The 14,886-nt window shown below is 45.9% G+C and overlaps 2 protein-coding genes across 2 annotated transcripts; both read right to left on the reverse strand.

The window, feature by feature from the left end:
• Nucleotides 1-7,655: 7,655 nt before the first annotated feature.
• Nucleotides 7,656-9,278, reverse strand: LOC6603087 (mitochondrial import receptor subunit TOM70). Its single transcript, XM_026991422.1, has one exon. It carries the CDS (start codon nt 9,276-9,278, stop codon nt 7,656-7,658), a length of 1,623 nt encoding a protein of 540 aa, XP_026847223.1.
• Nucleotides 9,279-14,384: 5,106 nt separating this feature from the next.
• On the reverse strand, nt 14,385-14,744 carry LOC6603086 (mitochondrial import receptor subunit TOM70). Its single transcript, XM_002028092.1, has one exon. It carries the CDS (start codon nt 14,742-14,744, stop codon nt 14,385-14,387), a length of 360 nt encoding a protein of 119 aa, XP_002028128.1.
• Nucleotides 14,745-14,886: the final 142 nt, after the last annotated feature.

Here is a 14,886-nt window from a genome sequence, read left to right on the forward strand (position 1 = left end):
ACTTTCATAAGAAATTCATCCAGGCTTTGAGTCTTTTATTTGATTTATTTTATTCAAAATTTATCCACATTTATCCAAAGCTCTCGACTTTTATCCAAAATATTTTCAAATGAAAATCAACGTGTTTATGAGGCTTTCATTCATCAAAAAGTTATCCACACTTATCCACTCTAATTCGAAAAATTTTGTAGGTATTATAAATCACAGAGATTTGCAGAGGTTAGCAGAAAACTTAGCAACTTTTCAGCGTCTAAATCAATGGACATTTGTTGATAACCATTCCATCCAACGACAGTTGAGTGGAAACTTCTACGAATTCCACACATCAGCAGTCAAAATATCTGCCAGCCGCATCACTCTGATAATTGCTGCCACAATCGGCAGAATACTCGTAAAGGTCTCAGCCACCACTTGAGTCGACTCGGCTCCATTTTTCGGCTATTATCCTGCTTCTTTGGGGCTTGTTTTTCTTCCTGCTTTTTTTTTGTCCGTTGGAGCGAAGCTGCATAAACGAGTACATAGTGCCATCCGCATATCCTCTCGCATGCGGCACTTAATGCATTTCCATACGCTCCGATGCAAAGGACCCAAAGCCTCCGAAAAATTCCTTGGCTGCTTAAGCATCTTAATACTGAATGCAACATAAATTCGAGTGGCAGAGACTCCCAAACACACCTACAGGCTGCCACAGACTCAGACTCAGCCTCCTCCTCCTCCTCCGCCCACTCGACAATCCTTTCCGTTTATCCGCTTCCATGGTCGTTGCTTCTTATGCTCTTATGCTCTCATTTCTGGCCCAGGCAAATTGATTTGCGGTAAAAATAAAAGTTAAAGTCGAAAAAGAAAATAAAATTAAAAAATAATGTTTGAGAATTTCTTGGTCATATATTTTAAATACGAAAATTTACCCAAGGGAGACGAACCGTGCGGTCGAGCCGTGCATACATATACATACAAACACACGCACACACACACACACACACACACGTTCCCATGTTTGTACCTGTAGACGGTGCTTCACGGCCCTGTTACCTGTTCATTTTATGCGCAAAAAGAAGCGAACGGTAAAACACGTTAAAAGCTAAGACGAGGCCCCAGCAACAACAACAACACAAAGATGTGGAAACTGGAGAGAAATTGAGGCACAGCAGGCAGGGCAAAGAAACGCGAGAGGAAAGTCTCATGGGACCACAACGAAAGTGGGACACACTTCCCTTTCTTCGTGAAAGATATACTCTTTGGGTTGAGATTACTTATCGATAGATAGATTTAAGTAGATGCCTAAGTAGGTGCTACCAAAACAAGGAGAAGCTTAAGAAACCACTAACACTGGATCCATCGCGGAATAACAGTTGATTATGATTATCCCTTCAGCCAAGGACTCTCAGGTCTCCTCCCGAGCGACCATTGCTTTTGCAAGTTCTCTATAATCTACAAACCACATATGTATTTCCGGAAATGCAACGAGTATTCCTGTTACGAATCGCCCCACATATTACTGCTACCCGGCGGCAAGGTCTCAGGTAAATGCTGGCAAAGAACGTGGAGCGGAGGCGGTCGGTGGTTCATTTAGTTTTTTGGCCTGGAACCTGCCCCACATAGGTAGGCGTACATGCATGAGTAGAGTATATGTATGCCCACATATGTATGTATGTATGTATGTATCGCAGGGGGTTGGTGGGTTTGAGGGTCGCTGGGTGGTTGTGTGCTCCATTCGTTGCTACTTATGTTTAAGCTTCGTATTTAAGCTTTTTGCACGATTTCCTCTAACAAATGGATTTTCACTTGTTGCCCAGTCAAACGCACCGACCCTCACATGCCTCTGTGTTGTGTGTGTGTGTGTGTGTGTGTGTGTGTGTGTGTACGGTGTATCTGTGTGTTGTATGGCCTTGTTGTCATGCTCATTTTTCTCTAGATCCCCACGTGCTCCTCTTGGACCAGGAACTCAATTCCTCTTTTGCTCTTTTGCTAACAAATAATTTAATTTCTTGGGTCGTCTTTTATATTTTTCCACCCTTGGTTAGCCTTCCTCTTTTTTTATGGGCGTACTTTCTGTGGATAATCCTGGGGAAAGATCCCTTGGCTTTAAGTTAAGTTTCGACCAATCGATGAACATTGACCCCACACTCTGTGCTCCCTCTCTCTCTCTCTCTCTCTCTCTCTCTGTTGATTAGTGACATCATATTCCTTAGCAATGCAATATTGGGGTGATTGGGTGGGGGGGGAGGGTGTGGGTGATGAGAATGAGTAGTGCATGATGAGTGAGCACTGGGTGGCTCTGGTGCTCTGCCTCTGGGCCTCACCAGATTTTTGTCTGCTTGATTAATTGCAATTTTGTTGTTGCCCCGAGCTCGGGCAATTTGTTAGCCACCAAACAGGGAACATGGCTAAGAAGGATGCTCTTACATGTGTGTGCGTGTGTGCGTATGCGTATGCAAAATAAAAAGTATTATTAATGATGGCCACAACGGGCGGCAGTTCTCAGTTCTCAGATCTCAGTGTTTGCCTGCATTTGACATCACTCATACGACGCGTTGTCTGAGATTTATGCCAGAACTGAAACAGAGGGTATGGGATGCAAGGGGTGTTTGTATGTGAAAAGGGTGTGAAGTGGTTCCGGCTTGCCGACTGACTGATTAATAACGGACGCTTAGGGCCAGCAAGAATAACAGACACAAAACCAAGAACAAAACCATGAAAAAAAACACCAAAAAAACAGATACTAGCCTCAAAGCTCGAACCTTTAGATACACTTTCCCAATTCATCTCAAACATTTAATTATGGGCGCAGTTACGCTTAAGAGGACATTGTCGTTCCATTGACTCGAAATTGGAATACTCAGGCACTGGGGAAAAGCCCCTCCGCGTGAAATACATTCATCTTTTCATTGCAAAAGTGTAATACTCTTGCCAAAGGGTATCACAAGGCGAGTGACGACACACGGGCACACAATGAACTTTATCTACACATGAGTCTCTGCCCCCTTTCTCTGTCTCTCTCTTGCTTTTGCTCTTTGCATGTTCTTTGCGGCTTTGTACTTTTCCAGAGAAATGTGTTTACATGTCTGCGATTAGCCGCATTTGTGGCAAAATGATTTTCTTTGCCTCCAGATGATGGACAGGACTCCGCAAAGAGGGAGACAGGACCGAAATGATTCCGAATCAATATTCAAGATATTTAACTGGCTTACATTTACATTTACACACATGTATATAACACAAAAGTAATCAAATCAGTCTTTGGTTTTAGTTAATTTTTCTATTTTATATATTTTAATTTAAAATATCTAACTGGTAAGGCTGTCAGCTCGAATTGCAGTATTTTCATTGAGTTCTAAAGCCTATTACAATAAGCCTTTGTATCGGCTTTCATCAATTATTCGTACCTTCTGATTCCCCTTCTGATTGCAGAGTCCTTTTATGGACGAGTTCATAGCCCGATGCCTGGTCATGTCAGGCCTCTGATTTATAGTCGTGTATCTGGCACAAGCTCGTCGTCCCAGCGTCCCCACCTGGTGACCCACCTGGTGTGGTTTAATAGCCTTAAACGCGCTGGCTAATAAGTTTTCTCCCCCATGATGGTGGACGTGGACTTGGCGTTTGCCTTTTGCTCTTCGAGATTTATTGACATATAAATTTAATGCCCATCCACAGCCATGCCCCCACATGGCGGAACAAAGTTAGGAGCAGTCGTTGATTGAATGCGCTTTACTGCCTGGGATTTCCGTTAGTAAATTGAAAAAATAAGCAACTTGGAAGCCAGCCAGCCACCCCCCGATCTCTTGGGTCATGTCCCAGGTTTTTTGGGATTTACATAGTTTTTTTTTCTTCTCTTTTTTTTTGATAATTGAAAGAGTAAAACCGATCTGGACTCTAACAGATTGCACAGTGGTTCGGCCAGGGAAAGAGATACATCCAATTTCGGTCCATTTCCTTTCCTTTCGATTTGCAATTACACTTTTGAATATCATCAAATAAAGCTACGAGTAGATACCCCTCATGCTCATCCCTTTCGTCCCCATCATCTTCATCCATATTCGCAACCATATCGTCATCTCTATCTCCATTTTTCGATGACTTCTCCTTCTTCTTTTGGGTCTTTTGGGTGGGTGGGCACCGTTTTTCAATGTCAGCGGAATGCAGTCGGCAAAAAAGAGTGAAACTTTCGCTCTCCTACAGACAGCAATGGGACTTTTCAATAGACAGAATCAAGCGCCATTAGTTTGACTGATTTCCTATGGCTGGAGGGAAGAGAATGGCAGTGGCAGTGGCAGTGCCAGTATCTTGCAATGGAATCGAATTGAACGGAATGCCAGACCGCCATGCATGAAATGGATGCCCAGACCAGGCCAAAGCCCACATCCTCACCCACACCCACACCCACACACGAACAGGTAAATAGCGAGCATCTCTAAGCCCCGAACAGGATACAAAAGCCATAAGTCAAGGAGCAGCAGCAACACACAAGTATCAGCACCGGATGACAAGGACGAGCAGCACGACTCGAAATTCAATTCAATTTCTTAGCTCATGAAACGATGCCAGAGCGTCCCGACATTTCCCTCAGAGCTGCAAGCGTGACACGAGACCGGAGCCCCCACCGCCCACGCCCCACCCTAAAAGTTCTGATAGAATTCTCATGGATGAAGATAACAGGACTTGCGTTTCTTGGAACTCTTATATTATATTTCAGAAATCAATATATAGCAATAAAACTTTGGCCTCTAAAGGGATTTCTTCGTCTGAAGATTTCAATCACGGGCCTCGTTCAGCTCTAATTACCTTCAGTCCTTGGCACACGGCTCTGTCCTCCCTCTCAGCCACAAAAAAAAAGACCCCACACTTCCTACGTCTCATCCCCAGACTGGGTTTTGCCATCGTTTTGCTTGTCGTCTGGCTAGGTTCAATGCAGTTCAGTAAATATTATGCTAAATTGAGATAATTTGTTGGTTGGCACACACACACACACACACACACACACACTCACACATACACCAGCCACACAGGAGTAGGATGTGGATCCTACACCAACATCCTGGCGTGTCGCCATTTTGGCTCCTGGCGTGTCCTTGCGCCATGGCTGAAATGGATTTGCATGTAAATTTGTTTTCGCCTTATAGTCGCACATTTTTTGCCCGTTTTTGCACATTTTCTAGATTTCTATCGTAATTGACGGCTTGTTATGGCCAATACGTGTACGGTATAGGTTGACAATCGACAGTCGACAGCCCCGAGGGGGCACACACAGGCAGATTGCAGTTATGCCTTCTTTTTGGTCGGAAATATCCATGGCATTCATGCCGATTGAGCCGATACGACCCCTGCTGCGCTTTGTATACCACCAAGTATTCGTAATCAGTGGAACAAAAGAATGAGGGAATGAGTATTCTTCTTGAGGCATTAACAGGGGTATCGCATATGCTTTCCTCAGTCTGGAGCTCTACGAATTAGTGATGCGTCCAACACGCCATCATTTATTTGAAAGCGGATCGAGTGTATGGTTTCGATGTCTTCGTGGATATCTTTAGGCTAAAGTATTCCAAAACCCAGTCCACAACAACAGTCCCAACACTGCACTAATTCAGGTAAGATATCATTACTAATTCTAGTCTAGAATTCGATGATTTTTGAATGCTTTCTTGCATCTCTTGTGGTTTTGTGGTTTTGTATTGGACCTCTAACATTTCAACAGAACCGATGGGCTCCACGCCACGGAATCTGCTTCAAATATTCAGAGGGTATTCAGGACTACGTATGTTTTCATAGGTATTATTTTCTGTTGCACGCCTCATCAGACAGGTGCATTGTCTGGAGCTGGACCAGAGGGTTCGTTTCGGTGCATATTTTCTGTAAAAAGTATGAAAATATTCATCCCACGGCCCCCCTGTTGTGCTTGCCTCCCATTGTTTTCGGCTGCTTTTCCTCTGTGGACTGATTCCGGGACGGAGGACTCAAGTATTTCATGCAGTCTCCCCGCTGGCCTTTTTTATTGCATATTTTCTGAGACCAAAGCAACGGATGAGCCGCTCCACGTAGCCTCAGTTTTGCATTGCCTGTCTCCAAGGACGAGTCGGTGACCGAAAAGGGAAGCCAGACCCGACATCGTCCAAAAAACCCCGAGGCCAAGAGCCCCCACCAACCACCAACCAACTATCACAATAAATATTGTGGGGACGTGGGGCAAGTCGTGTGTGTAAAATAGTCATTAAAAAGGGACATAGGATAGTCGGAGTCGAAGGATCCTATCGTATCCTACATCTGTACCCCGTGGACCTCTTCCGTGTTGCTGCTGTGTGACAATGCAATTAATTGTTTTGTTTATCGGTTTATCGCAGAGTTTACGCTTGATTTGACCCAAAAGCCAAACAAGGAGTCCCGTTCCTGTTCCCAGGCTCAGTGTCCATTTATTTATTGGACTTAGGGCCCAAAGAGGCAGAGATAACGGGCCGCGGCGAGGGGGCAGTGCAATGGAGTGTGACCAGAGGCCACAGAAAGGCAGCATGAGCATCTCCCGAGAGATGAACTTTCAACAAAACTCAAACGAGTTGGAATTGAATTCGTTGTGATTTCGGGTATCCTTTGGCCTATCCCTGGCCGCCCCCCCCTCTCCAATCCGCACTCAATCGAAGCCCGATGAGTCCTTGGACGACAGGCACTCTCTCCCATTCTCTCTATCCCTTTCGAAATGTGTCTATTTCTGGTATTTGTATTTGCTTGTCCCTTGCCACACGAACCACACGATATTTGCATATTTCCATTTTTCGGCCGGCCACAGGACATCCAAAATGGGAATAACAATGCCATGAGCCATTACCCAGGACATGGCAGGAGGCAGCCGCATAATGCGCTTTTCAAAAACTAATACGAATATAATGTGTCCTCTGGCTGAGGGGTGGCGCTGGGGGAGGGGAGCGCTGTGTGGCTACCAGAGTGGCATCCACTGGCACATCAAGTGGCAAGGACAGCGCTGCATTGTTGTGACCGTTGCGTACCACTTGCCACTGCATCGAAGGACACTTCAGCCACTGTATGGGCATAAATATAGAGCAATATTTATAGTAATAAGAGGCGACAGCTCGCATCGATGGCTCAATCGACTAGTGGATATTTTTGCTTCACATGTTGCGCATTTTTCCCAAAAAAAAACCAATCCAGTAATTCGCTGAATACATACGTAAACTCAGATTCAATCAAGCTATCCCTCGACTTCCCTGCCCTTTGGAATGGACTCAGCACCCAGAACGCGGGCACTATCCACGGACGACCAAGCATCCAAAGACTGTAGACCAAAAACAAAGTATAGCTTTGCCGTTAAACAGCATTCAGATCTAGCTTGAGCTAGGCATAGGCTCCATAACAACGGTGGCCCGTGGCATGTGGTTGGTCGGCCTTGATGCTTGCCTGGCTCCACCTCCAGCCATGCCAGCTATAGGTCTCTCAGCTAGTCAGAATCACGCAAGAACCACTGGCTATGGAGCAGTGGAAAACCTTCGCTGGATGCAAAAAGGCAGACTATACGTATACGTTATTTATACCGCATTTTACTGGTTGGGAGGATTGAATTGTCTCAATTATGGCATTGTTCATAAGTATGCCAGGAGTAAGCCCAACAAGGCATTTACTAACGTTTATTAACAAGAGGTTAACAAATAACATTAGGGCAGCGGAATATCAAGAATGTCAATGGCTAAATCTTCTTGGACCATGCCCAGATTCTCCAACGCTGTCACTTCAGCGACAGTAGCGTTGTGCAGGCTACAGGAGTTATACATCTCCTCGAGGCCGCGGCTATGGCAAATGGCCCAAAAGAAGTAATTGACAGCGAGTGGAAGGTTCTTGAGACGCAGTTCCGCCCTGCCCAAGTTCTCGTAGATGAGACGACACTTTGGATCCAGGAGGATTGCCTGCTCCAGTTTTGCGAAGAACAATTCAATATCATCGTGCCACTCGAACTGCAGGACTGCCTGGTGGCACAGCAGCTCTGCATTCGTGGGCGACAGTTGTACCGCCTTCTCAAGGCACTTCGACGCTTGGAGAAAGTTCTTCTGTTCGGTGTACACTTGGCTCAGCATCACAAGGCCCTCCTCACAGTCGGGGAACCTGCCTGTCGTCAGCTGGAGTCGCTGAATGGACATCTCAAGGCGATGCTGGTCACCTTCCTTGACCGCGATACGGTAGTCGGCTAGGTGTTTGTTGAGCACCGTAAGGGCGTGGCTGGGAGCCAAACGCGCTGCGATTTCAAAGTCCTCCAAGGCTTCCTCGAACCGCTTCATGTGGCTTAGGAGCATAGCACGTTGATTGTATATGTCGGGATTTTTGGGGCACAGCATTTCAGCCTGACTCAAAGTCCCCAGAAAGAGGCCGTCCTGATTTGCTTGGAAGATGAGAGTAGCGTACCTAATTTGAGCGTAGATACGCAATTCGACATCTGTTTCGTCATTGCTGAGTAAAGTTTGAAGGTCCTGTTCGCATTCCTGGGCAGAGCCACTAAGCAGATGGAGTGTGGCACGCAGGAACAGAGCATGCATCTTGTACTGGCCGCCAGCCGCAGAGGAATCAATCTCCTCGGTGCAGGCCGAGATGACATCCTCGAACCGCTCCTCGAGGAAAGCGCGGTGGGCACGCACGAACCCGCGCACAGGGGCGTCTGCCACAGCTGATGAAGGCAGCGTCATCTTCAGCATGGGATCCGCGATAAAGGTTGCAAGATACGATCTGATGTAGCGCTTCGAGGGCAGACTTGTTCCCTCACGGAGCATGTGCTCTTTGGCATTGGCAATGGCCAACTGCTGTCCCACGCTGTGCCTAAACTTCATGTTCTGTTCGTTCTTGCAATCTTCCAAAATACAGGTGGCTGTAAGATCGGCCAAGCACTCCTTCAGGTCCATGGTGGCCACGTGGGCACAGGCCCGACGAAAGTAGGCCTTCGCATAGCGACGATTGTACTCCAGTGCCTTGGCGCAATCTTCCTTAACTTGAATCCAGTTCTCGATCATCTCGTGACAGGCTGCGCGGTTGTGATAGTAAATGGCCAACTCCGTGGTGTGCTCCTTGGGGCACATGTCGATGGCCTTGCTGTAGCAGCGTATGGCATCCACGTATCTATAGTTGTAGAAGCAACGGTTGCCGTCCTTCTTGAATTTTTCTGCTGCACTCAGGGGAGATATCGGCTCCTCCAAGACGCCTGTAGCTACCTGCCCGGACACCTCCGGGTTGTTGTCCGGAGCCTCCAGTTCGGCTATGGGCTGAATTGCATCCAGCCCCGGCTTGTCGGTCATCTTCCTGTAAATATATTTACCGAAAGTGACGGCCAAAGGCATGCAAACGATGATAATAGACGGCCATTTCCCCAATGACAGCGGCATTTTCTGGTGTGGTCTGGTTAAAAGAATTCTATTAGTTTTGGAAGTTCACAAAACGAACAATTTTACGATTTGGAATACGTGCACTGTTTCTGTTTGTCTGTAAAATACGACTGTCAAAAACTGAACTTAATATGTACAGCCTTCTGAAATGATAATAAATATCGATTAAAGACGGTGTCGATAGACATGACACGACCCGACAAAAATTACGTATGAAATATATCGTAGGATTAGACTGAGTATCGGGCGTAATTGTGTGTTGGTTTTTGTGGAGCTGGGCGGCAATCATTGAGTGAAAGATGTCGTATATTTCTGTGATTCGTGTTGTGTTTCGGCGGGAAGTGGAGCCGTAACTAGCATTAGTTCTCGCTTACAAGCTAAGGCCGACCGAGAGCCGTGAAGTTCCGAGTAATTCGCTTTGTAGAAGGGAGGATCTAGATGGAGGTATCCTACAAAGAGTACGAAAATGCAAAATATGAAACGCAGGTGGTGTATACACAAATACATACATATTTACAATATATCAGTCGTCTATTTCCCTCTGGTATTCGGGTAGGAACCTAACTCGCATTATGTGAGTTCTCGCTTTCAAGCTAGGGCCGCGCGCGAGCCGTGTGGATCGTGTGTATCGTGTGGATCGTGATGACACTAGCGGTGTCTGAGAGCTAGCTGTTAACTGAGAACGGTACGCGGTAGCGATAACAGGCTATTAACCTGGAGTGCTAACAGCGCTGTTGCCCTGTTGTAGATGTTCCCCTGAACAAGGCTGGTTTTGGTAATTTTTTGTGTTCATCCCGAACTAAAATATCACTGAAATACGAGTACGAGCATGAGTATGAGAGGAGGTGAAAAAATACATCTCTGAATATCTCGGATTGGTGTTGTTTTGAGTTCAAATTCAATTCATATTTGTGGGACTTGTGGGGTCTGTGTCCTTTCGCGAGTCTGCAAGCGATAATTAAGGCAATTATGGATTAATGTCAGACCAGAGGAAATACGAGGATATAAGCCCCAAGCCAACATTTAAATAATAAAAATAAAATGGAATTCGCTGTGGTCTGCGCCAAAAAAACCTGCAAGAAGCAGATCACTCACGATCAGCCGAATGTCCCCTGCTGGCTCTGCGACAGCGTAGTCCACGCAAAATGCGCGGGATTTTCTGGCCTCGTGAGCGATGCCATAGCCAAACGTAATGGCTTGCATTACAGTTGCGAGGCATGCCGTGCGGTGGAGAAAGACATGGTGGCTTTCATGAGGCAGACGCGGAGTGGCTTTAAGGAGCTGACCGTTGGTTTCAAAAACCAATACGATCGGCTCCTAGCCATGGAGGCTCAGTTTAGCGGTTTAAAACTGCTGAATGAGTCTCCGAGGCGCAAAAAGGTCACTCCGCGGGACCTGCAAGTGCCAACCGTCACTCAGCCGTGCGCCGCCGAAAAACTGACTCCGACCACTCCAAGTGTGCAGCAGTTGATCTCGTTTGCCACTCCAAAGGCAACGAAAGCTGCTGGCGATGCAGATTCGGTAGCCGAATTCATCGCCTCGGAGAATGTGCAGCCAAGTACGTCTGCTGCGTCCGTGTCCGTGGTGTCCGCAAGTTCACTAGTTGTCCCGTCTATCCCGATCCCACCAGTAAATAGACGTTCCGGACCTCCGGATATTGCCACCACAGGTACTAGACCTGCGGTGACTAAACCACTGGTGGGAGTCCCACCAAAACGACAAGTTTTTGTTTCACGGCTGGCCCCTGACCTCACATCTAATGATGTAACTGCTTTCATTCAAAGCAAAATAAAAGCCGTGGGTTTAAAGGTGGAGAAATTTAACTTCTCTTATGCCAGGGAGATAGCGTCGTTTAAGATAAGCATCTCCCCAACTCAATTTGACACCATTTGCTCCACCAAATTTTGGCCGGAGCATTTGGTGGTGAAGGAGTTTAAGGCTAAGAAGAAGAATAGGCCCCCCATATCGCTTCCAAATCTTTCCAGCGTGCCACCCTCAACCTCAACTTCCTCTTCCTCAACTTCCCGTCTTGCTCCAACCTTTCCAAAAAACTAACTTCTCTTTTAGTAACCTATCAGAATGTAAGAGGCTTGCGTAGTAAGCTCAGCATTCTTTTCCGGGATAGTGTTGCATTTGCTTCCCACGTTATTGTGTTTACTGAAACCTGGTTAAAGCCGGACATTCTTAGTTCCGAGGTTTTGGCAGGTCGGTACACAACTTTTAGAAAGGACCGTTCGTCTCGACGTGCAGGAGGGGTTCTAATTGCAGTGGACTCTTACTTCACGTCAGAACACTTCACAGTCCAAGTTCAACAGGAACTGGAATTCCTGTGTGTAAAACTGATTCTTCCCGCTTTCGCTATATTCATTACTTGCTCGTATATCCCACCTTCTTCGGATATTTCAATTTATGAGCAGCACTTGTCCGCTTTAACCGCTGTTGCTTCCTCACTATCTGATAAAGATCGTATGACAGTTCTTGGTGACTTCAACTTGCCAGGAACTGTTTGGTCTTCGGTAAACGAGTCTAGTATCCTAGTGCCCATGTCACGACATGACTTTGTTGACGGCTTGCTTGACCTGTCCCTGTCTCAAGTCAATCATGTGAAAAATTCCTTGGGTCGATTGCTTGATCTATGCTTTGTATCGGATCCGACCATAGTGTTGTTAACCCGAGCCCTTCCGCTCACTATACCTGAAGACGCCTACCACCCTACTTTCGAGGTGTCGCTAGACATAGGACCAACTGTATTGGATCGGTCGAGTAGACTACCTGAACGTGCCCGCTGCTTTCGTAAAGCCGAGTTTGCGAAGCTTAATTACCTAATTAGGGATTTTGATTGGTCCGCTTTGTACTTGTGCACTGATGTCACAAAAGGCACAAACATTTTTTACAATGCTCTTGGCACATTTTTTGATTCTTGTGTCCCGCTTTCTTGTCCGATTAGATCTGGAAAACCCCCTCGGTTTACCAAAGAGTTATCCAGTCTAAAAAACTTAAAATCAAGACTTTATAAAAAATTTCAAGAAGTGGGTTCTCCTACTTCTCACTCTCGTTATGTAATAGCTCGGTCAAACTTTTCAGTTCTTAATGCTCAATGCTATAAGAACTACCTATCTCGTTGCAGGATACGTTTTTCTCAGGACCCTAAACAGTTTTACTGCTTCGTAAACAGTAAGCGTAGAACGTCCGCACACCCATCCTCGCTATCATTTTGTAATACGTCGGCAAATAATGATCAGGCAATTGCCGATCTTTTTGCCCAGTTTTTCCAAACCACCTATTCTGAGGAACGCTACTCTGGTCAACCGTACCCATACGGATTACCGAGGTCGAACGGCATTTTCAGTCCCTTGTTAAATGAATATTCCCTACTTCAAGATCTTCGACTAGTTAAGCCGGTGTTTTCACCGGGTCCAGACGGGGTTCCAGGTTGTGTACTCAGGTACTGCGCCGAGGCTCTGTGTGGACCATTGCTTAAACTATTCACCCTGTCCATTGATTCCTCTTGCTTCCCCCCAATCTGGAAGGAATCGTTTATAATTCCTCTCCATAAAAAAGGTAGCAAGTCTGATGCAAAAAATTATAGAGGTATAGCAAAGTTATCCGCTATTACCAAATTGTTTGAGAAGGTTTTAACTCCGCACTTGCAACATCTCTGCAAGTCACTTATATCTCCAACTCAGCATGGATTTATAAGGCGGCGATCAACCACCACGAACTTGTTAGAGTTTACCTCTTTCATTATTAAAGGCTTTCAAGGTAACTTACAGACGGATGTTATTTACACCGACTTTAGTAAAGCATTCGACTCTGTAAACCATTCCCTTTTAGCACATAAACTTGACCTTTTAGGGTTTCCGCCCAACCTCCTGAGATGGATTTCTAGCTATCTTTGTTCTAGGTCTCAAAGAGTCCTCTTCAAAAACTCCCTCTCTTTACCAGTAAAGGTTTCTTCGGGAGTACCACAGGGCAGCCATCTAGGCCCCTTACTCTTCACACTCTTTATTAATGACTTGCCTTCAGTAATAACATACTCTCGAGTACTTATGTATGCGGATGATGTTAAACTCTGTGTCCAGTACAAGGACATTTCATTTCATTCTCGCTTGCAATCCGATCTCAATAGCTTTCAGTCATGGTGTTGTGCAAACTTGTTACACCTTAATGCCTCGAAATGCAAAGTTATGACATTTCATCGTTCTAACCCTTTGTTGGCTCCCTACACCCTATTTGGGGGTTCTCTTGAGAGAATTACCCTGGTGGATGATCTGGGTGTTATGTTAGATCCCAAGTTAAAGTTTTCCGAACACATTTCTACCATGGTAAATAAGGCCATGGGCGTGCTTGGGTTTATAAAGAGGTGGTCAAAGGAATTTGACGACCCCTATATAACAAAGACTCTCTATACCTCGCTTGTTCGTCCGATCTTAGAATACGGCTCCTGTGTATGGTGCCCTCAGTACAAAGTACACCAGGACCGTATAGAATCAGTACAGAAAAACTTTTTACTCTTTGCTCTGCGGGGCCTTAACTGGGATGCGGGTGTAAGACTCCCATCTTACTCTAGTAGACTATTATTAGTAAACCTCCCATCCTTAGTTAACCGTAGAAAAAGGCTTGGTGTGATATTTATGCACAACTTGATCAGGGGTGACATAGACAGCCCTGATCTGTTGAGCCGCATAAACTTCACGATTCCTATTAGACTGACTAGAAACTTTATACCGTTGTTCCTTCCACTTTGTAGATCGAATTATTCCTTGCATGAACCGTTTAGGGTCTTATGCTCGGATTATAATTCCCTCTACCATATTATATCCTCCACTAATTCTCTTCCTCTTATTAAATTACTAATCCTTACACACCTTTCTAGTAATTAGTAATTGTAGTGGTATTTGTACTTTGAATTTTATTGCATGCTGCGTTTTGCCTGGGATCCGCGCGTAACAGCCTTCTGCTGGTGTCACACGGGCCACTTGACGGTGCAGTAATTGCATCGCCTCTTGACATTGCATGTCAACGTCCAATATAGCGACGATTGTACTCCAGTGCCTTGGCGCAATCTTCCTTAACTTGAATCCAGTTCTCGATCATCTCGTGACAGGCTGCGCGGTTGTGATAGTAAATGGCCAACTCCGTGGTGTGCTCCTTGGGGCACATGTCGATGGCCTTGCTGTAGCAGCGTATGGCATCCACGTATCTATAGTTGTAGAAGCAACGGTTGCCGTCCTTCTTGAATTTTTCTGCTGCACTCAGGGGAGATATCGGCTCCTCCAAGACGCCTGTAGCTACCTGCCCGGACACCTCCGGGTTGTTGTCCGGAGCCTCCAGTTCGGCTATGGGCTGAATTGCATCCAGCCCCGGCTTGTCGGTCATCTTCCTGTAAATATATTTACCGAAAGTGACGGCCAAAGGCATGCAAACGATGATAATAGACGGCCATTTCCCCAATGACAGCGGCATTTTCTGGTGTGGTCTGGTTAAAAGAATTCTATTAGTTTTGGAAGTTCACAAAACG

Source organism: Drosophila persimilis, unplaced genomic scaffold (genome assembly GCF_003286085.1).
Source record: "Drosophila persimilis strain 14011-0111.01,24,50 unplaced genomic scaffold, DperRS2 tig00000663-arrow-arrow-pilon, whole genome shotgun sequence".
Classification (NCBI taxonomy): Eukaryota; Metazoa; Arthropoda; class Insecta; order Diptera; family Drosophilidae; genus Drosophila; species Drosophila persimilis.